The sequence below is a fragment of the Nymphaea colorata genome, chromosome 13 (genome assembly GCF_008831285.2).
Source record: "Nymphaea colorata isolate Beijing-Zhang1983 chromosome 13, ASM883128v2, whole genome shotgun sequence".
NCBI lineage: Eukaryota > Viridiplantae > Streptophyta > Magnoliopsida > Nymphaeales > Nymphaeaceae > Nymphaea > Nymphaea colorata.
Window position 1 is genome coordinate 4,416,700 of NC_045150.1, and position 22,718 is coordinate 4,439,417.

The 22,718-nt window shown below is 34.4% G+C and overlaps 1 protein-coding gene across 1 annotated transcript; it reads left to right on the top strand.

The window, feature by feature from the left end:
• Positions 1–960: 960 nt before the first annotated feature.
• Positions 961–19,877, top strand: LOC116266810 (cycloartenol Synthase-like). Its single transcript, XM_031648200.1, has 11 exons — positions 961–1,161; positions 5,320–5,532; positions 6,491–6,580; positions 6,743–6,940; positions 8,856–8,940; positions 13,655–13,821; positions 16,098–16,286; positions 18,283–18,396; positions 18,499–18,621; positions 18,719–18,841; positions 19,781–19,877. The coding sequence occupies exons 1-10, from the start codon at positions 961–963 to the stop codon at positions 18,815–18,817; spliced, it is 1,479 nt and encodes a 492-aa protein (XP_031504060.1). The 3' UTR covers positions 18,818–18,841; positions 19,781–19,877.
• Positions 19,878–22,718: the final 2,841 nt, after the last annotated feature.

Sequence of the window (22,718 nt, forward strand, 5' to 3'; positions counted from 1 at the left end):
TGGTATTGAGAACAATGTGTGAGTGTTTTAAGAGGGACAAAAAATGAAAATGCTTTCTTATTGCTTAAAGGAGTATATTATGAGATAATGAGATAACGTTATAAGTAGAACAAAATCATACAGTTTTTTTACTGTTTGATGTTGTATATTATGAGATAATGAGATAACGGTATTAGAAGGACACAAAAAAAAAATAAACACATTTTTAACGGCTTAAAAGGGTATATTAGTCATAACGATATGGACTGACAAAAATTACATTTGTTGAATCTTCTTTTTGCTATTTTCTCTTTTATCCCTACATCAAGCTCATTTTTTGTGTTAATCATGGACATTTTTTTGTCGTACTTAAGATGACATATGAAATTACATACATGGAGGTAGCATATATAACCAGCTTCGAGAGAGTTTTAATGCAACAGGGACATTTTGGTTTTCTCGACATAAATCAGAAGGGTTCTTCCTAACCTCAGTGAGAGAAAGATTAGAGTTGTTGGAAAATAAGCTCTGCGATTGTATGAAACTATATATAAGTTTGTGTAGGTCATTTGGCATTAGGAACAAAGTGCAAGTGTTTCAAGAATTTGCACCAAAATTAAGGCACTCAAACCAATTTGAGGTAGGTTCTTGAAACACTCACGGTGATACTTCTAATTTTGAACGGTCTTGAATAAGATTTTCTAAAATAGAGTTCCTTAACCAAAATTTGCTGGCATAGCCATAGCTTGGAGATATTGAGTAGTTAAAAAAAAAAAATTAGTACATGAACCTATTCTTGTTATATGCCCATTTATTTTGGTGTGCTTTTGTAAAACTTTTCTTTTAAATTCCCCCTTGTGCCAGTCTCTCTTGTAGGGAGTACTGGTAGGTAGAGTTGAGAGTTCTCTTAGCAGTGCTAAAGATCTAGGTCCGTCCTTGTTCCTCTCTCTCTCTCTCTCTCCCTCTCTCACACACACAAGGATGTGGAGGCTAAAGGTGGGGGAGGGAGTCGGAGATGCATGGCTGAGGACGGCCAACAATCACGTAGGGAGGGAGGTGTGGGAGTTCGATCCCGATTTCGGGTCGGAGGAAGATCGAAAGGCGATCAAAGAGGCGCGGGCAAATTTCACCAGACATTGGTTTGAGAAGAACCACAGCTCCGATCTCATCATGAGAATGCAGGTGAGGATGCATGGAGCGATAATTTCATCCTCTTCCCATATATATATATATCATGCATGCATGTAGGGATTTTTTCCTCCTACCTAGCTACTTGTGAGAAGAACCATGCATTCTTTCTATATGTTGATCTTCTATTTAGTTCTCCCTGTTCTTTCATTTCATAGTAAAGCTGTCAATCTTCTAAAACTAGTACTTGGCGTAATAAGGCTTCAGTCACCACCTTCTATTGCTGCATTTGATACGAAGAATACAATACATAGAGAGAGAGAGAGAGCAAAGCGGTTATGCACTTGGTGCACTAATTTTTCATGCACCAGTATGATTAATGACAAAAATAGTTCCAGTTAATAGAAAACCAATTTTTTTGTAAAGACAAAAAACGAAATTGAAAAAAGTGAAAATAATAAAAAAGTTTTTTTTAAAAATAATTAGCAAAATATCGGCCTTTTTTGGGTGCATTTGGGTTAAACACGCAACTCACTCTGGACAGAAAGAATGGGACCACCAGAAATGATCAAGAACAACCATCTATGTCACCATAGTGGAGGGTGCGGGTGCGGGTGCCGGAACGGTACATTCGAAAAAATTTAGATGCGGCGAGGGTATTTTATTATTATTATTTTTTTAATTGATTATATACATAACATAATAAGGATATTATTACAATTTATTTATTAATGTATATAACATACTTGAATAATTGTATTGTATAGAAAAATATCAAAACAACATCATGTAACATGACATTTTAATTGGGCACGAGTGTGAGTCAGAGCCGCACCCATATCCGGTGTGCACCGGACTCGATGCGGACTCCGATGCAGCAGTAAAATAAAAGAGTCGGGTGACTTAGAGAACCATGTATCCTGCACGTGATGGAGAGAGAAAGTTGCGGTATGGGAAGAAAGAAATCTTACTCTAAAAAAACAAAAGTACAGAGCTGGAAAATAAATCTTGACCAGAAAAATATACATAGCAAAATTGATTGGTGTCTCTAATTAGGCAAGGTCCCCCAGCTAATTCATGAGGTTGTTGTCCGAAACAATTAAGAGAAAGCAGAAAAAGGTGAAAATGGAGTAAGAAAGAGAAACGCATATACATAGCACGTGCATAAATTTGTAGTGTTGGTAGTTGTGTCCACTTTTATCAAGTAATAGCTGCTGATATGTGATACTTTAATTATTCATTGTGGTACTTTAATTATTCATTTCTAAAAAATTACTAAATGAATTAAAAATATGTCAGGGCCTGTCCCCTTCTATTATTGACTGGGTTGCTACATTTAGATATGTTCCCTGCATAGTCAAAACTTCTAATGTTTAATAATTTTAAAATTGTAAAGCAATATTTAATATTGTGCAATCTTGAAATTTTCCAAAATTGAATTATCGTAAATTTGAAACTTACATTAAAAAATTTTGAAATTTAAAATAAGTTAATTAATACTGGAGAAAATTCCAAAACCACACCAAGAGGTTTGTTAAGTACAGAAAGCACAATAACATTTCACTAAGGAGTGCATGGCAGCTTTCTTTCCAAGGTTATGGACGAAAGTTCATGACCGTTAAATATGTGAAAATTTACTTAATTTGTACAAAAAAATAGCATGGAAATATTTCTCGTCTTTGTGAGTACAGCTAAATTTCTCTTGGGCAGTTTTCTGGTGTGAACATTAGGTAAGGATATTACCTAATGAATTTATATATTGACAATAAATTGCTAATGAATTTAAATATAGTCAATTGTATATTTAGTTATAATGTTGATCATATTTTAGTCATTTATGCTATTAACCAGCGTAAGTTACTGATAAGGTTTAATTGGTGAAACGCTATTTTGGTTAATACTGCAAAACTAAGATGTGTTTTCAACATTGTAAAAAAGTTATAGGGGCACTTTTTCTTTTCTTACTGTCAAATCCTTTGGTGGAACAAAGTAGAAACATTAAATACGCTTTGAACTATGTCAGAAAGTTTAATTTGGTGATTAATTTTTAATATGGTGAAATCCTTAATTGTATTTTTGAAAACTACATTAGGTAATACATCAATAAACAAAATAGACAGTTTTATAGAGAAGTGAAGATAGCAATCAATGCAACCAAGAGAAAGACTAATAACTAAATCTTGAAATGTGTTACTACTTAAGAGAGAGAGAAAGAGAGCTGAAAAAAATTCATTAAGACCGAAAACATACAATTGGATGGCAAGACAAATAAAAATCAGCAACAAAAAATGCTGAATGAAGGTTGCAATAACATCCGTAAGCCAAAATGTCTTCACAATACCAGTCACATCTGCACGAAAGTGGAGAGAGAGAGAGAGAGAGAGAGTGAAAGAGAGAGAGAGAGAGAGAGAGGACAACTTGGTTTTGCAGTAACAACATTAGTGATAGTTTATAATGCAGCAATGATTCATAACTTGAGAAAGATTCATAGTGTTTTTAACGACAGATTTTTTACTTTTTAGCCATTCAGTAAAATTCGCCATACAAGAATTTGAAATCAACTGACTCCTGAATGGCTATATATTTAGAGTCTAACAGTACAAACATCATACAATTGGATGGCAAGACAAATAAAAATCAGCAACAAAAAACACTGTGAATCGAACAACATTTAGCAATCAACGGATTTTGATTCATATATAATCATCGTAATGACATGATATGAAGGTAGATCTACACAATTAAACTTCATCATAATTCTTGGGCACATTTATCCGTTTAATTTCATCAGCCATTCATTTCAAGTTGTTCTCAAGTATGTGGAAAGCACCAGCGATGTTGGGCAAACTTCATTATCTGGGGTTGGAACGATTATGTGCAAGAGGTCAACTCATAAATATATTTTGGTATTGGCAAATTGAGGGTGCATCACGGGTTCAAGGTCATTGGTTCAGACCAAGCCCGGGATGAGCCCCAAAGATGGGCTCGACCCGGTCATTGTGAATGATTCCATTGCGTTAAAGAGAGTGGACGGACATTTATTTCATGTTTGACAACCTTGTTATCAAAGACTTATATTGAGCGTTGTGTCTTGGTGTGTGAACCAATTTCCCTTTCATTTTTTGTCCCGTCTTCCAAAGATGACTTGGGTCATGGGGTACAGTCAGCCTGTCAGCGGTTAGGTAGACCAGACAATTACTTTGCACTTTTTAAAAAAATTAAATGTAATTTAAAAAGTAAACTATAAATGTCACTCCTAACTTCCTACGACTATACAGTCTTTAGGGGAGCAATAAAAGTATTATTTTAATGCCAATTGGGGCTTTTGTTCAGGAAAAGCCAGCCTAGCCCAATAATAATTACGCCGGCCGGGCTTTAAGCAAATGACTCGTTTTTTATTGTATGTGCCCGTATGAAAATAGAAAAAATTGAATGCCTTCTCCTACACACTAGCTCCATTATTAGTTGGGTTGGCGTTTGGACATATTTTTTTTATCAAATATATGTCACTCTAAAAAAATTATGGAATTCATTTTTTAGTGTTTTAACTTCTAAGTTGTTTCATCTTCCTTTTGGTAAGAATTTTTGTATCATGCATAACCCTTTGAGTTTATCGGCCAGTATGTACATAACCCTGCTGGCCTTTTCTTAAATTTTGGGTTTCTTGTTTTAAATATTTAAATTATTTTACAGCAGGGGATTGTTGCGGTAGAAATTAGCTCTCAATCGGACAGTGGGATTCTCGTTTCATTTACTCAAAATTACAAAAATGAGTAGCAAGCTCTCATCCAAAAAGAAAAACCCAATTTCATCAAATAGAGAGCAAGAGGCCCATTGAACTAGGTATATTAACTAAAGATAATTTATCACGGGGTTGTAAGATAATCTTAATTGTATATAGTATCTAAGTTTCTTTATTCTTACATACACATGTGTGTGTGTGTGTGTGTGAGAGAGAGAGAGAGAGAGAGAGAGAGAGAGAGAGAAGCAAGTGTCACAAACGTTCATTATACAAGTGGTTTGCACATATGTAGACATGATTTCTTGCAATATGTAGTACGCTAGAGTCATTGGAAATCAAGCATCTGCCAGTCTTGGTTGTGTACTTCATGGTCAATTTTCTTCTTCTTCTTTTACTTTTTGGAAAAGAAGTTTTCAAAATTAGCTTCTTAATTAGTTTCTTAATTAGCTCGTATGGAAACCCACACTAAGACCCCTGGTCCTTTTAAACTAATGCAGTTTGCAAGAGAAAATCCATGTGACTTGTCCATCCCTCGAGTGTTCGTTAAAGATGGCGAAGATCCTTCAGTGGAGGCTGTGACACAGACTTTGCAAAGGGCTCTTAAATTCTACTCAACTTTACAAGCACATGATGGCCATTGGCCTGGCGATTTTGCTGGTCCATTGTTTTATATGCCTGGATTGGTAAGTTTCCAGGTTTTTCTTTCTTTCTTAATCTCTTATGTAGTAAAAGTCAATGTCCTCGTGTGTCAAATAGTTGCTTGATGGCTAAAATTTAAAAATTTGTTATTAATACGATTATAAATCATTGCTAAAGTCACCATAAATTGTGATTAATATAAATTTAGTGAACATCCTTCATACCAAAACATATAATTCTCCTATATATGTACACACACACACAATACGAAACATGGATTTCTCTGTCCATTTTTGGATGATCTGATCACACACTACATCGTTTGCCAGCTTCCCTTGGATTTCACTTCGGTTACATTCTCAACTGCTCAAGTTTTAGTTGACGAGCGCCTCTCCCTCCCTCTCCTCTTTAGGTTTTCCTTTCACCTTTTGAGTTAGGTGAAAATACTTCGCTCATCCTTCCTCTAAATCTTTTTATTCCATTCATCTATCCATCTTCCACCATGATTACGGAAGCAGACAGTGGACAAAAGGGAAAGGAAAGCACTAGTGAGGGGCAGGTATCTTCTTCAGGACATGGTTATTGTGTTTCTAAAAACAAAAACATATGTAATGGACGAATGAAATGGAAAAAGTGAATTCTCTATTTTACGCTCCTATAGGTCATCAAGTAACCGGAGTTAACTCAATGGCGGCAAGCGAAAACTACCGCTTTGAGATTTGCTTGCAAACATTAGCCACTTACATGTAATTTTTTTAAAATGTTAGGCATGTGTTTGAGAAACCATGCAATGTTTTCCGCTGTTTGTAATTTTTCCTTAGAACTATTCAGTTTCAAGAGGGACAGATCTAAGTGATCGTTTTTTTTTTCTCTTTTTGGTATTCTTTAATTGAATGGACATAACAATCCAAACAATTGGATTGCATTTCCTTTTTCTATACTTTCAATAGAAAAAAAATAAGTGGACAGGAATGATCAACATTTTTGCATGTTGTACTGCAGGTAATTGTTCTATATATCACTGGAGCATTGCATAATGTTCTATCTTCAGTGCATATACAAGAGATGTGCAATTATCTATATAATCATCAGGCAAGGATGAGCATTAGACATTCTTCATTGTTTTTTTTCATTGCTTTATCTCTCCTTTTTCTCTTTACTCTTCTTTGTTGTTGCCGGAACTTGGATATTTTTTCGGAGATGTTTAAAAATTTTTGAGGGAGTTGCACTATATTGTGCATATTATGGCTTTAGAATGAAGATGGAGGCTGGGGATTTCATATCGAAGGTCCTAGTACGATTTTCGGTACAACATTAAACTACGTCACTTTAAGATTGCTTGGTGAGAGACTTGAAGGAAAGGAATCATGTCCATTGGAGAAAGCACGAAAATGGATCCTTGATCGAGGTGGTGCGATTTTCATACCATCATGGGGAAAGATGTGGCTTTCGGTATGGTATTGGACCTCAAATTGTTTTTGTGCACATTTGTGGCTTTCAAGATAATAACATATCTTGTTTTATATTGTCAATTAAGATGCTTGTGTCTTTTTCAAATGTGCCCTTTCCCATGAGCAATTTGGCTACAATGCATGGACATTGTGACCTCATTTAATACCTCTTGTCATAAAATATTCAGTATAATGATAGATGATCCATTTCTTATGTCATAATGTGGTGGAAAACAGAAACTAGTACAATAAATTTTACATATAGTGGGTGAATGCATGCTACCACTTGGTGGTAGAGGAGCTCATAGCTTAGGTTCTAAATCCTTGCAAAAGTGTGAGATAAGTTTTGAAGAATTAGAACTTCTGTTTTGAGGTAAGCAAGTCCACGATGATGGTAGGAAACTTGCATGTGTACGTCACTATTCACCGGAAGCTGCACTTTTTCGAAAGTTGATAATTTCACCATAGTGTCTTCAATATTGTTGGTTGCTATATTAATTGAGAAAACACCAATCGTTCAGTCCCTTGATTTTTTTTTCTTAGTTACTAACAGTGATGATATTTGAACTACAATATGATCTTGTAAGAGGTCATTCCATCAAAATATAATCCTTTGAATTATGTAAAACTTACTCCTGAAAAGGGAAAGTTTTTAGAATACACGTTAACTTTTGGCAACATCAAAACAAACTCAAGGCCATGATGTTGTTAAAGAATAAAGATGCACACAAGTTTTTGTTGACCCCCCTCTCTCGCTTTTGATGGATAATAGAAAAAGTGATCTGTATGTTTATGTCAAGTTTGCATCAAAGTCACACTGACATGTCAAAAATGGCGCTGCACCAGCATCGGTGCGGGTGAATCCACGCCTTGACATGAAACCCGACTTGGTTTCACCAAGTCGGGTGCTGCGGACCACACTCTCTTGTTTTCTCCTGTTTTTTTCTTTTTTTCCTCTCCCATCTTCTCTCTCTCTCTTGCCCCTGTTTTCTCTCTTTTTAGAACATATTTTATTAGTCTAAATTTTAAATTTTTTTTAATGAAGACTACAGATTTGCTCGTCCTTTGTAAAGGATGATTAAGGTTGTTGTTTGCCCTCCGTTAAGGAGGACGATCGTGCCTCTCATCCTTTTATTAGTTTATTTGAATTTTGAAGTAGCTTAACCTAACCTTGATAAACAAAAAATTATAAATGCAATAAACCATCAAACTTTAGTTACTTATTTAACAAATTATATATGTATGCCCTCGCTACAGCCGCACCCACATTTTTTTGGGACCTGCCGCATGCCGCAACAGCATGGGCAGCCTGCACCTATGTGGCACAGGTTTGCATTAAGTGGAGCAACAAAATCATCCTATAAGAATAAACTGTGTCAAGGTTTTGTGAGAAAGAAGAAAAACAAGCTGCAAATACTGAATGTTTGACTGAGAGGATAACTGAGGCTGAGAGGATAACTGAGGCTAATCTTTCGCTTATTGAATTACATGGTAGCTGCATAGTTGAAGATATGGAAAAAAAAAAAAACAGAACTGAGAACTTAAAAGGCAACACGAAGGTTCAAACATCATTAGTTGACCTTGAATATGAGGAGCCAAGGTTAAACGGATCAAAATGTCTTTTGTTAATTAGTGGTGCAAAAATTTAGGTGTGTTTTTAACAATATAAATGCCTTATATTTGCTTTTAATCTTCATCGGTAGTTTAAAGTGCATTTCGAAATTTCCCTTCATGAATTCTGCATTTGTACTGGTATATGCTGCACAAACTTCGTCCACTAGTCTATATTTTTAGAATATGAACTTTTGCAAAAGCTGAGTATGTGACATATAATATATTTTTCTTTTCACAAAAGTGTGCATTTTTAGAAAATGAGGGACTGAAGCAAGTTAATATTTCTTGATTAACTATTATAGGTGCTTGGATTATACGATTGGTCAGGCAACAAACCATTGCCCCCTGAGATATGGCTTCTTCCTACCTTCCTTCCTATTCATCCAGGTAATGGTCAATTGTTATTGGTAATTTCAATTGGTTATTGGAGATATAAAACCCTTTACTCCCCAGTAGCTAGTTGCCATTACAATTAAGCAATGGATGTTGATCTTTGAATAGAATTTCCTGCACACACTACTTCACAAGAAGATATCTCCCAAAAAGTGTTTTCCTCATTCCCAAAACTGAAATTTGGTTCTTGTAAAAACTAGAGTCGGCTTTGATCACTACCAACTATTGACAATTGCTGAACTTTTTTGAGGTGTGATATTGTGTATTGGTTTCCCCATGTCAAATTAGTCTATCCTTTCACATTTTGAACATTGTGGATCAAATTAGTACTCATTGTCAATGCCTAAGCAGTGTTATCTTGATAGAGATTATTGATTACATTTTCTAATGAGTAACAATCTAATCCATTCTATCTTAGTCTTATTGAGAGACTTATTTTTGCATAACCATGCAGTAAATTAGGTTTCACAATAAGTGCTTTCATCTTTCTAAATCTTTGTAGATAACATAGTGCTCATAAAACTATGATGCTTAATGACACTATCACTTGATATGACTTTAGTACCTAAATTAGAAGGTAGAGTTGTCTAGTGTTCATAATATGTATTTTGTGTAAATACTTGTCACACCCTGACTTAATATAACTTCCTGGAAACTTGCACCAACATGAGCATAAGGGAAGGAGCATGTAGCATCAGTGTCAGACAATATTCCAAGATAACATGGAGCAAAAATAGAATAGAGTCAGTATATTTGTTTGTGTTCAAGATTAATAGCAGTAACCGTTTGCCTAGTTCTTTTCTCCTATAGCTAAGGCTGTTGTCCACCCACAGTAATTATTCAATATTCATCTTTTTTGTGTCTACTTTAATAGAATGCCTTTTTTAACTACAATAGGAAAATGTTATAGTTATACCATCTACATTAATTCTCCTAGTTTTATGAAAGTTGTTTCTGTTATTATGAGCATTATAAAATTTGTGCTTATTTACTTGAGGTGCTGGTTTTGTAGCATGTTTATCAGATTTGTAGGGTTTCTTGTTACAATATTGGGGCTTCTCTTGTTGCTTATTATTTTGAAATCTCTCAATCTTTTGAAGTATCTTCACTATTTTGTTTTCTTTTAGAAATATGTCCATAGGTTTTATTACCAAATAAAGATTCATGACGAACATGTCTAAAACAATGCAACAGCAACATATGCAATACTAAAAAATTATGAACTCACAAAGCTGATAATGGTTCTTCATAATAAGCACATAAAAGCACAACAGAAGAAATAAAAGGTTAATTATGTATTTCACTAAAATTGCTGAGGAAGAATATTTTTGAATATTGTAGAAAGCCCTTTATTTCTACAGATGCTTCAGCATGTCTATTTGGAGTTGTTGGGCCACTTGAACGAAGGTCGAGGTTTAAAATTGACCTTAAAAGTTTGAAAAAAATAAATAGTATAAAAATACGAATAATTATAAATCTATATCCAAGATATATCTATCTAATATGCATACGAAAAAAGTGTATACACACACGCACGCACACAGACAAAATTGCATGGACACAAAGACCAGTGTTAGTGTCAGGCATGGCTGTCGGACACTTTCAGCCCTAAGGAATTAGACACTATAGATACACACACACAACTAATTGTTGTTTATTTTTTTTAATAGCAATGTAAGGTTGCCTTGGTTCTTGTGTCATTTTTTTAAAAGGTAAGACACTTAATCGCCTTTTTCAAAAGGATGACCAGGACATGTTCCCTTTTTTAAGATGACCAATGTTTTCATTTTTAAATGAAAACCCTGGTTGTCCTTTAGAAAAAAGAACAGTCCTTTACTATTTTAAAGTTATTTTTCCCAAGGAGAGAGAGAGAGAGGGAGAGAGAGAGAGATATTCATGTGTGACTTGAATGAAGGGAGGAAGAATGATAGGAGAGAAAATGGAGGGAAAAAAGAGAGCGAAAAATAAAAATAAAGAGTGAGATAGAATGAGGGAGAAAAAGAAAAGAGTGAAAAAAGGAAAAGGAGGGAAAAGAAAGAGAGCGAGTGGACACACATACTAAAATGACACACATACCAATATGACGGTCTCGTAGTTACCCATTTTCCAATATATATATATATATATATACACACACACATAAAGGAGGATTCAGGTCTGCTCCTTAATTTTTTCTTCTCCTCTTTCTCTTTCTCACTGGGCAGGCGGGGGTGTTCCGCTAGAGAGGGGAAGGAAAACAAGAGAGAGAGAGAGAGAGAGTTTTAGAGAAGGTGAGATGAAAGGAAAAAGAAAAAAGGAAAATCATCATGACTATCTAACACACACACCAATGCTTGTTAATGTGTTCTTACCTCTCTTCCATTAGGGTTGAAAGTCTCATCTCAGTGCCTTCATATGCTTTAGCTGGTCATAGGTATGCCATGTAGTATTAGTAGAACATCAATCCATATGGAAATCCACCTAAGTATTGTTGAGTTATCAATCTAACTCTCCAAAATTGCTAGATCAAGGTAGCACTAGATTTTGGAAATATCCTTTGGTTTTTCCTAACCCAACTTCTACTTTTGTGAGGCAACAAAAGACAACACATTTGCATGTGATATACCCAAGCACCTTAACTTGCTCATGTCGTAATTCATACCTAGAGCACCATATTTGGGCACATTTGACTTTTTGATCCTCAGGTTAATAGCACCCTGTTCTAGAATAAAACTTAAAATATACTTTAACAGTTTTCATATTGTTAAATAATTCCTTTCTCCTGGCATATGATGTCTGTTCTTCTCAGTAGAGGGTTGGTGCAGTCCAAGGCAACACATTAAATGAACTTAGCCCATTTTCTAATAGCTCGTGACATCGTTTCGTTAGTTTTCCTTATTTTGATATCCTATCTGGTTTGTAACATTGCATATCAAAACAAACCATGGAATGGACTGAGTCGACTGACCACAAGTTCGATTTCTCCTTGAGCTAGTAACCCTTCAATTCCATGGGAAGGGTATCAAAGAACTTATAGAACCTTCTAGCCTTTGACAAATTATTCCTCTTTACTTTCTGTATCAATACCAATCAGATGGTATGAGGTATCCTTGAGAGAGATACTTGTAATGCCTTGACAGCCAATATTAATTTTCAGCTATATAATTTTTAGTTCATAAGTCTAGGGATAACAAAGTAGGCTGCAAATAATAATTTTATTTCCCTCTCTAGAATAACATAATATTTATGAAACCCCACTAAAATAACTAATTTATCTTTGAGATTCTATCCATTGATTATAGGTATTTTTGGGAAATACTCAACGCACACTGAGTTATGACCGAAGAAGAGCTGACATCACTTGAAAAATCTATGATGTTAGCAGGTCTGAATTTGCAACAAAACAAGTAGCATTAGTACCTTAAATATACTTATCACTTGGCTTAAGTTTTGTTATGATGAAACTCATCTAACCATCTTCCATGTGTTGATACTGCCATCTATCCATTCTTCTTTTGCCGTTTTAATGTAGTTTGACTTAGACAAGGCATCTGCCCATGGTCCTCAACCACCGCACTTGGAGGGGGAACCTGATCATGCCTTTGGCCATGGCATTTTGCCATGGTCCTCGTCCAAGCCAATCAAGCCAGGACACCTGCCCTAGGCTTAGTTGTAGCTTTGGGAGGGGGATTTCTAATCAGAAAGGAGGTCACAACGACCACACTCATTTGACTAGTTATCAAAAGCACATGTCTCTGCAAAATTGAAAGTCCATGTTTGGATTTTTTTTTTTTTCTAAATTAGATGGACTCATCTCCAATGCAAGGAAGTTGGTAACTTGAAGATATAAGAACTGAGACGACTGAAAGCCTGATGGATGATGGCTGCAACTAGTCACCGTTTGTTAACAGAGTTCAAATTTTCAATAAAACTTGATATATAATTCACAAATATTTTTGAAAGCATGTCTCAAAAGAATTGCAAAATCAACTTTGGGAAAAGTTTTACTCACCAAGTTCTGTAGAGGAATGTCAATCACACACTACATTACCTATGCCTATTACCCATTACCACAACCATAGAGCACTCACTTGATTCTATCCCAAATGGTGGAATAGTAGCTTGCAGTGATTCACCTAACACCTGAGGTTTCTAGTTCGTGTCTAGGATGGCCCAAATGTGTTGGGGAAAAGAATAATAAAATCATCTGGCCCTTCATGCATGCACGGATTTCGATATCCAGTGGCTAATTCTTCAAGCAGGGGTAGAGGGAAAGACTGAACAAAAAGGAGGAAAACAACTTTTTGGAAAAGATGAGATTACCATGTATCCACTTAATTTTGTTTATTTTCCAATTTTCTTTTATTGTTTCCAAAAAATTGGTTATCCTTGGTGGATCCACATTGCCTGAAGGCTAAGTATACTTTTTCAAAAAAAAAAAAAAAGCTCCTTTTGCTTGTGTTATTTTATTGTGACAAACTAACATAGATCAAAAAAATAAGAAAATAGAAAGAAAAAAATAGGATGTTCCATCCAATCAGAAGCATCTCAAGCTAGCAGAAAAAGAGAAAAAGGAACTGACGAACAAGCTTAGAATAAGTTTTGGAAAAAGAAAATAAATCTGATAATAAAGAAGAAAAAAAGCCATTTGATGCACATCCTACAATGGAAACACATTTGACATGAGGATTTCTCTAGTGATTATTTTTTTATATGTTTGTTCATGCAGGGAAATTGTGGTGTCACTGTCGCATGGTCTACACACCCATGAGCTACTTGTATGGAAATAGATTTGTTGGCCCTATCACAAAAACAGTCTTAGAACTACGCAAAGAGCTTCTTCCTCTACCATATGATCATGTAGATTGGAATAAAGCACGAAGTTTATGTGCAAAGGTTGGTGAATGCATATTGCCTAGTACTCACTAAAGCATCTTTACTGAACCAAATAGCATGAGCCTTGCTTCTGGTCTTATAATGCCATTCTTTACCTCCAGCTCATTTTAGTTTACTTTTTGCTAAGTGTATTTTTTGATTAATGATTTTCTGCCATTGAACTTATGCATACATACATATATATGTATGTATGTGTGTGTGTGTATGTTTATACATGCATACATACATATAATATGTATATGCATATATATGCATATATGTATGTATTTATGTATGTACATAGTCATTTGGACTTTCCATCAACCTGAAGCTGTTTTGGACAAGTTAAGCTGTATTGATGAACTTGAGTATTCAAAATCTACAATTTAGAAAAGAGGAAAATGACAATTCTAACCTGTAGATCGATTTAGGAAATGAGTTCATCAACCATCTTGAGATTGTTATCGTAAAATATAACAAAACATTCATGGTTTTTTTTTTTAGTGAATCCTATAATTTTGGATATTCTACGTTCATTTAAGTAATCAAAACCAGCTTTAGAACAGATCACATCATTTGCGATATATTTGGAGATACATCTATAGATATTTTTCTAGTGTGTGTCACTTAGCTTCTTCAGTGTTCTGAAGTTGTTTTTTGTGAACCCATGTGCCAAATGGGTAAACCGGAAGTGCCCAAACTATAACATTTGAAAAACAAATTTTGAAAGTTCAAAGTACAAATTGGATTCTAAATAATTATGACATCAACAGCTTAGATTTGTTGGCTGATAAAAACCAACCCATTATATCATATTTTCATGATTTTTTATTGAATCATATAATCTCAGACAAACTTCATTCATATGTGGCATTAGATTTATAAGAAAAAACTTCAATGCATTGGAAAGAACATACAACACCTTGAATGTCATTGTAATTGGAAAGGGCAGACACCCTGGATGTCTTTATATATATCTGTGCACATGTGCTTGTACCTCTATTTATAGGTTTCTAAACTATTATATGTCTTACCAACAAAATGTCATTTTTAATTTTATTACTATTGACATAAAGTCATGGTCAAATCTGCAACATTGTGGTGGAAAGAACATCATATTCGGGTCCCAGACCAGCAAGTGTTTAATGGAATTTGTCTTTATCAGAAATAGAGTTCCCATGCCAAGGCAATCTGGGAGTCAACTCCATGACAGTTACGGAACCTTTTTCTCAATTGTGGAGTTCTATCTTGAGTTACATCATTCAAAACCTGGACATTTGTGAATAAATAGAAGTAGGATTGTCTGTAACTCTTTAGCTGATGTTTGGCACTCTAACAAGCCTCTTTTGAGGTGTTAATTAGCCAATAATTGCTTGGTACTGCTTCATTGGTAATACATCATTTTGGATTATTGACATGTGTAATTTACTGAATGATTGTCAACTCTGTCTTCTTATGTGATGAAATCAGTTGGCATTTTAATTGGCAAATCAAGATAGCCCACAAATAATAACTTTTATAAAGGCAATAATTTCTTTTTCCGAGGATGGTTAAATTGTTGTTTTTTTAGACAATAATTGATAGAGAAAATTAGAGGGAAACATGGAGGAGATCCATTGAGTTCTGTGTCAAAAAATGATGAATGATAGCACATAGAGAGAAAACAAATAATGGGTAGTACAACAACATGAAAAAAGACAAGCACAAACGTGATATATGCATATATCTGGGTCAGATTGGACATGTGAGAAATCTTTGGCTCATATGATGTGACATATATGTCTACTCTAGATCTTTGCAAAAGGAAAAATTACCATAAATAATAATGTTTAAAATTTGATGTGATATATATGTTTGCTTCAGATCTGTGACAATTAACAAATTGCAACCTTGATGTCCGGGTTTGCTCAACTGCAACATGAGGAAGAAGAGAGACAGGGGATTTCTTCTGCAGTATAATGGCAAGGTCAAAGGTTCTAGGCATTATAATCATATTAATCATAAAGATGTGAATTTCAGGGACTTAAAAAATACATGAGTAAATAACAAAATAACAAACTTGTCAATCTAGATCGGATCAAGATCCAAAGTAGAAAGACACATATATACATGTGCCTTTTCAAACCTCTTTGTCCCTTAAGTTGTACATGGTCTTAAACCATGAACAACCTGCCTTTGGGCATGTAAAATCTATCAACATTGATGCTTCTTTCCATTTCATTGGTTTGAACCCCTGTATTTATAACTTGCATTTTCTATCTAACTCTTTGTTACTTACACTCATCTTTTTGCTGTAGGAGGATCTCTACTATCCGCATCCACTCATACAAGATGTTCTTTGGGCAGCACTTCACAAGATTGTGGAACCATTCCTAAGGCATTGGCCTGGGTCTATCTTAAGAGAGAAGGCTTTACAAACAGTAATGCAACATATACACTATGAGGATGAAAATACTCACTATGTTTGCATTGGTGTAGTGAACAAGGTTCGTTTAAATATGTTATGCCTGCTGCTATTCCTTGAACGTGGCCTTATGGAGACACTACTTTCTTATAGTATATGTGGAAGAAATTAAATGCAAGAGTCATGTTGATTGATGTGGTTTTTATTAGAAATATGAAGATTCAAACCAAGGTCTCTCTTGAATATAAAACAAAGGAAGAGCAGAAAGATAGAGGCTGCAAACAGTCACAAATTCCAACTCTCAGCATGACCTTATCTCTTAAAATTATAAAATAAAAGACTCCCATAAAGGACGATTATGTCCCCCATCAAGTAATAATAAATATAATGATACATAATACATAGTATAGAATAAGTGATGTTTGCACCCAAGATCCACACTAGTTCTGAATCCATGTTTTCATGACAGCCTTCCTCAAGTTGTACATGGTTTTGAATCATGAACAACTTGCCTTCAAGAACCAAAACCTATGCTTCAAAATTAGGGCATCACAACAACTGGCAACAATGAAAGACTTCAGGTCACTAGAAATCAGATATGATGAAGAATGTCAAAAGGCACAACTAAAAAATGATGTCTAACATAAGTCTTGGAATCAGAAAATTGTGTCAAAGGTAGGAAGGCTATATTCCAGAAATCACGTTGGAGAACTTAATTTCAGATTTGAAGAGGAGATATTTTAGACTTCAATGAACACAATTTCAATGGAGAAAGCAGAAGGAATATGATGAATATAAAGGAAACAAGAAAGAAGATTGGTGGAAAGAGAAATAGATCATCCAACCCACTTAATGGTTGTAGAAGCAGTAATCCCTTGGGTCACTGTTTTAGAATCCATGCTGCTGACACTGCTTTGATACCATTCAGTTTTTAATGTTCAAAATCAGTCCACTATGAGAACCAAGATGAAAATATAAAGGGATATTTCCTATACAATTCGGCAGCCTGAAAGATGATAGGAAGCATGCCCTGCCCTAGTCCTTCATTAAAAGATAACATTTTACATGGCAAAATACATATAGCATTAATTACAAAAATTAGAAATATGCCACTACCTTCTAAGACTGCATGCCAGAATATACAACTAGATCAGATATATTAGGGACCCAAGTCTAGTACAAGTCTTAGTATGACTTTACAATTTCATCACTTTGGCTCTTCATTCAGCTAGATTTCAGTTTATACTTAACAAACCTTCGGTGATCACACCATAAGTTTGAGGAGGATGTTAAATTGTATGTCAGAATTCTTGTAAGTGCATCTATCTTTATTTGTATATACCATATATGTCACAATATTTTATTGTTTTACATATATATGATTCTCTTTTTTTTTTTCTATATTTTGTTTTTTGTTTCAGCTGACTGATCGATGGACCTAGCCATTGGCCAGAAAACTAGCCATTGAAGCTTGCTTACCGACTGTCTCCTTTCTTTTTATCACTATGTTTCTTATTATAAAAAAGGGACTGATTTCCTATGTTTGGTGTGGCCTTAGAGCCTGGTTTGCAATGATTCTCCATTTAGTAATACATTCAGATTTTATGTGATTCGAGAGTTTCTTGTGCGTGAGAATTTGGTGAACATTATTAGCACCTTTAAGTGACAATTTTCTTGATTATTTTATGTTGTTGTAGCTCTGATTTACTTCTCTTCCCATCTTTTTTGTTACATATTTTTTGCTTACAAACTTTGCTTTCATTTCTTTTGTAAAATAGCAAAGAGAATCAAACTATATTAGTGACACGACATGTGGATAGATTGGCACATGTAAAAGTGTAAAAGTTAGCTTAAATTAATCAAACCATGACATAAGAAAAAGTAGCAAATTATGTATCTAATTGCCTTATCTTAGTGTGGCCAATTCGGTACATATTGGCTGCTACACACATAACATTTTAGAAGCTCTTTCTATGCTGAGAAAGAGTCTTTCTGAATGCTTTCCAATTACCTATCAAACTTAGGGTCCAATAGTTTCTTAGACAATTATATGGCTAACAAGTTGTTTGAAATGATAGGTCCTAAATATGCTCTGTTGTTGGGTTGAAGATCGAAATTCAGAAGCATTTAAATTGCATCTTTCAAGAATACCAGATTATTTATGGGTTGCAGAAGATGGAATGAAGATGAAGGTGATAAAAAATAATGCCTACTAGTTCAACCATATTAACTTGGGCTTTTATAACTATTAAAGAATTTTACTATATCTTTTGTTGCAAATAATATATTGGCAGGGTAATAATGGAGGCCAGTTGTGGGATGCTACTTTTGCTATTCAATCAATACTAGCAACTGAACTTGTTGCAGATTGTAAAACGACTCTTAGGAAAGCACACGACTTCATAAAATGTTCACAGGTTTGTTTGTTGAGCCTACATTAAAGGCTGCTGATTAGGCATTTCAAGCTTTGTGATTCCTAGCATTTCAATAATGAATTTGGTCCTTGTTCTAAAGGTTCAAGACAATTGCTTTGGTGACTTTAGCTCATGGCATCGCCACACATCAAAAGGTGCATGGACTTTATCAACGGCAGACTATAGATGGCAAGTCTGAGATTGCACTGCCGAAGGATTGAAGGTGTCAAAATTTAGTGCCGCCAAGATAAATGTTTCTAGCTTTCTTTCCCTATCATGAACATGCCAATTATTGAATATGCCCCAACATAATGTTGGTATATAGAGAGAGAGAGAGTGTGTGTGTGTAAATATATGTATATGTATATTATATATGTGTATATGTATATATATTTATATGTATACGCTCCTTAGACTTAGCATCCATTGGCTGGTTAATTTGAAGTACTTTTCTAAAAAACTTAGTGCATAGTTACATAAAAAGTACTTGAAAATGCTGGAAAAAAAAGAAAAAAAAGACATCTAGATCGGGCTTTATGAGCCAAAAAGCTAAAACCATGAATCTAAAAACCATAATAAAATTGAATGTGCTCATTTCATGTTCAAAGTTCTTTTCAATTTTATAATTTTGGACATTTTATATCTATCCATATAGTTGAATTAAAAATGGTCAAAAAGGGCTGCACAACCATTTTGAGCAATCTAATCTAAGGGATATGTATTAATTTTGCTTGCACTTGCCACCTAACAGTTGTTCATACATACGATTTCTCTTGTTTTAAGTTCAAAAAGGGAAACTCATGTCCACTTTCCAAACTCTGGCAAGTCACTTAAATTATATATCATTTATCATGAGGAACGACCTGTACAAGAAAAGTCTAGTAGAAAGCTACAGGACAACATTAATGCATTAACATTAATATTTTTCTGCCCATCCGTCACTGAGCAGTCCTAGTTTCTTTTTTTCTTTCTTTTTTTTATTATAGAATGGCCTAATCCATATGAGCATACTATCCTATGGCTCATGAATGACTAAGATGCCTCATTAAATTGGATGATGTATTTCAATTGCTGAGCTCACCTGTTCCTGATTGTCCTTTCTCCTCTCACAATGCCTTCCAAAATGTAACACTAATCAATGGGAATATATATTCTGACATAGGTATGGTAATTGGGGAATATGTTTCACATATGGCACATGGTTTGGAGTTGAGGGGCTGGTGGCTGGTGGCATGACCTATCAGAATTGCTCTGCAATCCGTAAAGCATGTGAATTTTTGCTATCAAAACAACTAGAATCTGGAGGTTGGGGTGAAAGCTATCTTTCATGTCAGAATATGGTAAGATTCGTCTTTGATGCCTATTATGCTTAATTAATATTTAACCAAGTCTTAAGACTACTGCAGAAATATCATAACTGCATTTCACTATCACTCAATTAAGTTCACATGTCTAAAATGCAATTTTTCATATGATTTATCTTGTCTTTAATATGTCTAATATGGGAAACACACGACATATACGATGTATCTTATGAATCTTGTAACCTGTCCTGGCACATTAATGAAGGAATAATCATTCTGCTTAGAAATTAAACAATAAGGAATAAGCAGCTTCATATCTATATATATTTCTCGCATTTCTACAAACATAAGGATTTTGACCTACTGGGGCTTGATAACGTTATTCCTCAAGAGAAAGTAAAAGCTATTAGAATTTTGTTATCTGTGACTTTCTCCTATTTTAAGTAAAAGCTATTGACCTACTGGTACTTTCTCCTATTTTAAGTTCAATGGTCCTTGACAAAAACTTTCTACTTGTCCCCAACTTGTCATAATTTATGATTTTGTTATTTATGACTGAACAAAGGAGGGATGCTTCCTCCTATATTAATTAAGTGGTTAATGACAGAAATTTTCTAATATTGATGCATGTTCAATAAGGAATACACAAACCTCAAAGGAAACCACTCACATTTTGTCAATACATCTTGGGCATTGCTTGCACTGCTTAGAGCTGGACAGGTATAACTTATTTTTCAGACCAAGTGAACTTTTTGCTTTCTCATGGTTGATTGTTATGGAAGCTTGTCAATCATACATTTACAGACAATTGAACAACAACCTTATTCTCTTGATCTACTGTTTAGGACATAGGTTTTGCTCAGCATTAAGATTATGTACTCTCTATGTCTCTATACTATGTATGTGCCATTGACCTATCTGCTTAATTTTAAAATTTGACGTAATGAGAGTTCTATGTATATGTAGCATGTTGTCTCTTCTCGTTGTACTGATGTAAGGACATAACATATCTCTATTGCATGTTACTGAATAGTTGGTTCCTTTTCTTGCTGGGCTGTTAATCATTTTGTAGTTTTACCTAGCATTTTTTTTGTGCATCACGTTTCTTACTTTAAGGGCCCATTTTAAGTTCAACTATTCTAGAGGGAAGTCATTTTTTTGATTTTCTATCATAGGGCTTATTGGGCTAGTATAATAGCAGCGGCAAGAAAAGATGAACCATCTTAGTGAAGCCGTCTTAGCATAAATCTTGGAGCTATCTTCGGCTTAGTGATTTATTTAGACTCATTTTTTATAGATGAACTTATATGTAGCACTCACTTTAGAAGCATAGTGAAGGATCTAAGGTATCGGAATGTTAAGATCTAACTTTTTCTTCTCAAATATTTGGAGCTAAGTGAAGGAAATGTATAAGGCCTTATATGGGGACTGGCTATATATACTGTTTGTACCTAGGTATGACACAAATATACCAAAAAAAAATTCTTCTTTTTTGCTTATAGTCTATGTCACACACTCACAGTACCTTAGCGATCCGATACAGTACCAGTATGCTGCTGAGTATGGTCAAAGTTGTACCAGGTATGGTCAATTCCCAGAACAGTATCCATCTATTTTAAGACTTGGTCAAAATTTACGTGTCATTTTTAGTTTGAATTTAGGTTTTTTTTTTTTTTCTGTTACCATGTATATACCATGGCCACCATGAAATACCATGGCTATGAATACTATTTAATACTATAATAATGAAGGTTAACTGTATATTTAGTGTTATAATAATGAAGATGCTGTAATAATGAAAGTTAACTATATATTTAATGCCCTTATAATGAAAACTAAACAAAAAGAAGCATAATAAAGGTGGGAGAGAGAGAGAGAGATAGAGAGAGAACCCAATTACCGAACCTTAAGCCACAATATATAAAACTGTATTAATGAGGGAATTTAATGAGAAATTTCTGTATCTTGGTTTCTAAAAAACTTCAGTATAGCTTATTAATAAAATTTCCTTCATGAAGTCTACATACACACACACACACACACACGTACCCCTATACCCAAGGTTTTTGAAAATGCTATGTATCCTCACCTATGTGACATAGCTGATAATGTATTTGATTGTTTAACTTAGTGTTATCGAGTGGCATCGTATGATACGTATGTCGGTTTTTTATTTTACATTACGATATACGACCCATGTTGCAAATAGTTGGTGTATCGTATATGTGTGGTACAAATAGTTGGATACAGGTCAAATCTTTGACTGTTGCATGGAATCAGCCATGATTTTTTTTGTTAGTTTTTCCAGATTATTTTCATTTAAAGAATGTGACCTTAAGCCGTCAATGACTCAATTTGACTTTTAAAAGCATTTCCGAGAAGATAACATGTTTCACCCAATCGGTAGGATTAAGAAATGCATAATAGGTCTCATATTTCATGAGTTTTACTAATCATATGTAATTTGTAAGCATATATGTTGTTATTAATAGCTACTACACAATTAATGTGCCAAACAGATCTAAGCGCCGAAAAGGTATTGTAAGGCACACATGCTTAAACTTAATATAAACATTATCGGCTATGTTGGTATGAATAAATGATTAAATTCTATAATAAACCTGGTCTAAGAAATACTTTTTGGCAATATATGAATGACTATTTGCATTCTTTAAAAGATAGTAAATGGGTATCAAAATAAATAAGTTTTTGTTATGCTTGACTTATACTGCGTGGAGTCTTGAAATAAATTAATGGTCATAAAATGTTTTTTCTTCATAGGCTATTCCATAAAAA

Excerpts from the sequence above, each read along its gene's own strand:
- LOC116266810 (XM_031648200.1), top strand. The coding sequence starts at position 961 with ATGTGGAGGCTAAAGGTGGGGGAGGGAGTCGGAGATGCATGGCTGAGG. Across the intron at positions 6,941-8,855 it reads GGGGAAAGATGTGGCTTTCG|GTGCTTGGATTATACGATTG; the intron begins GTATGGTATTGG and ends TAACTATTATAG. Across the intron at positions 13,822-16,097 it reads CACGAAGTTTATGTGCAAAG|GAGGATCTCTACTATCCGCA; the intron begins GTTGGTGAATGC and ends TTTTTGCTGTAG.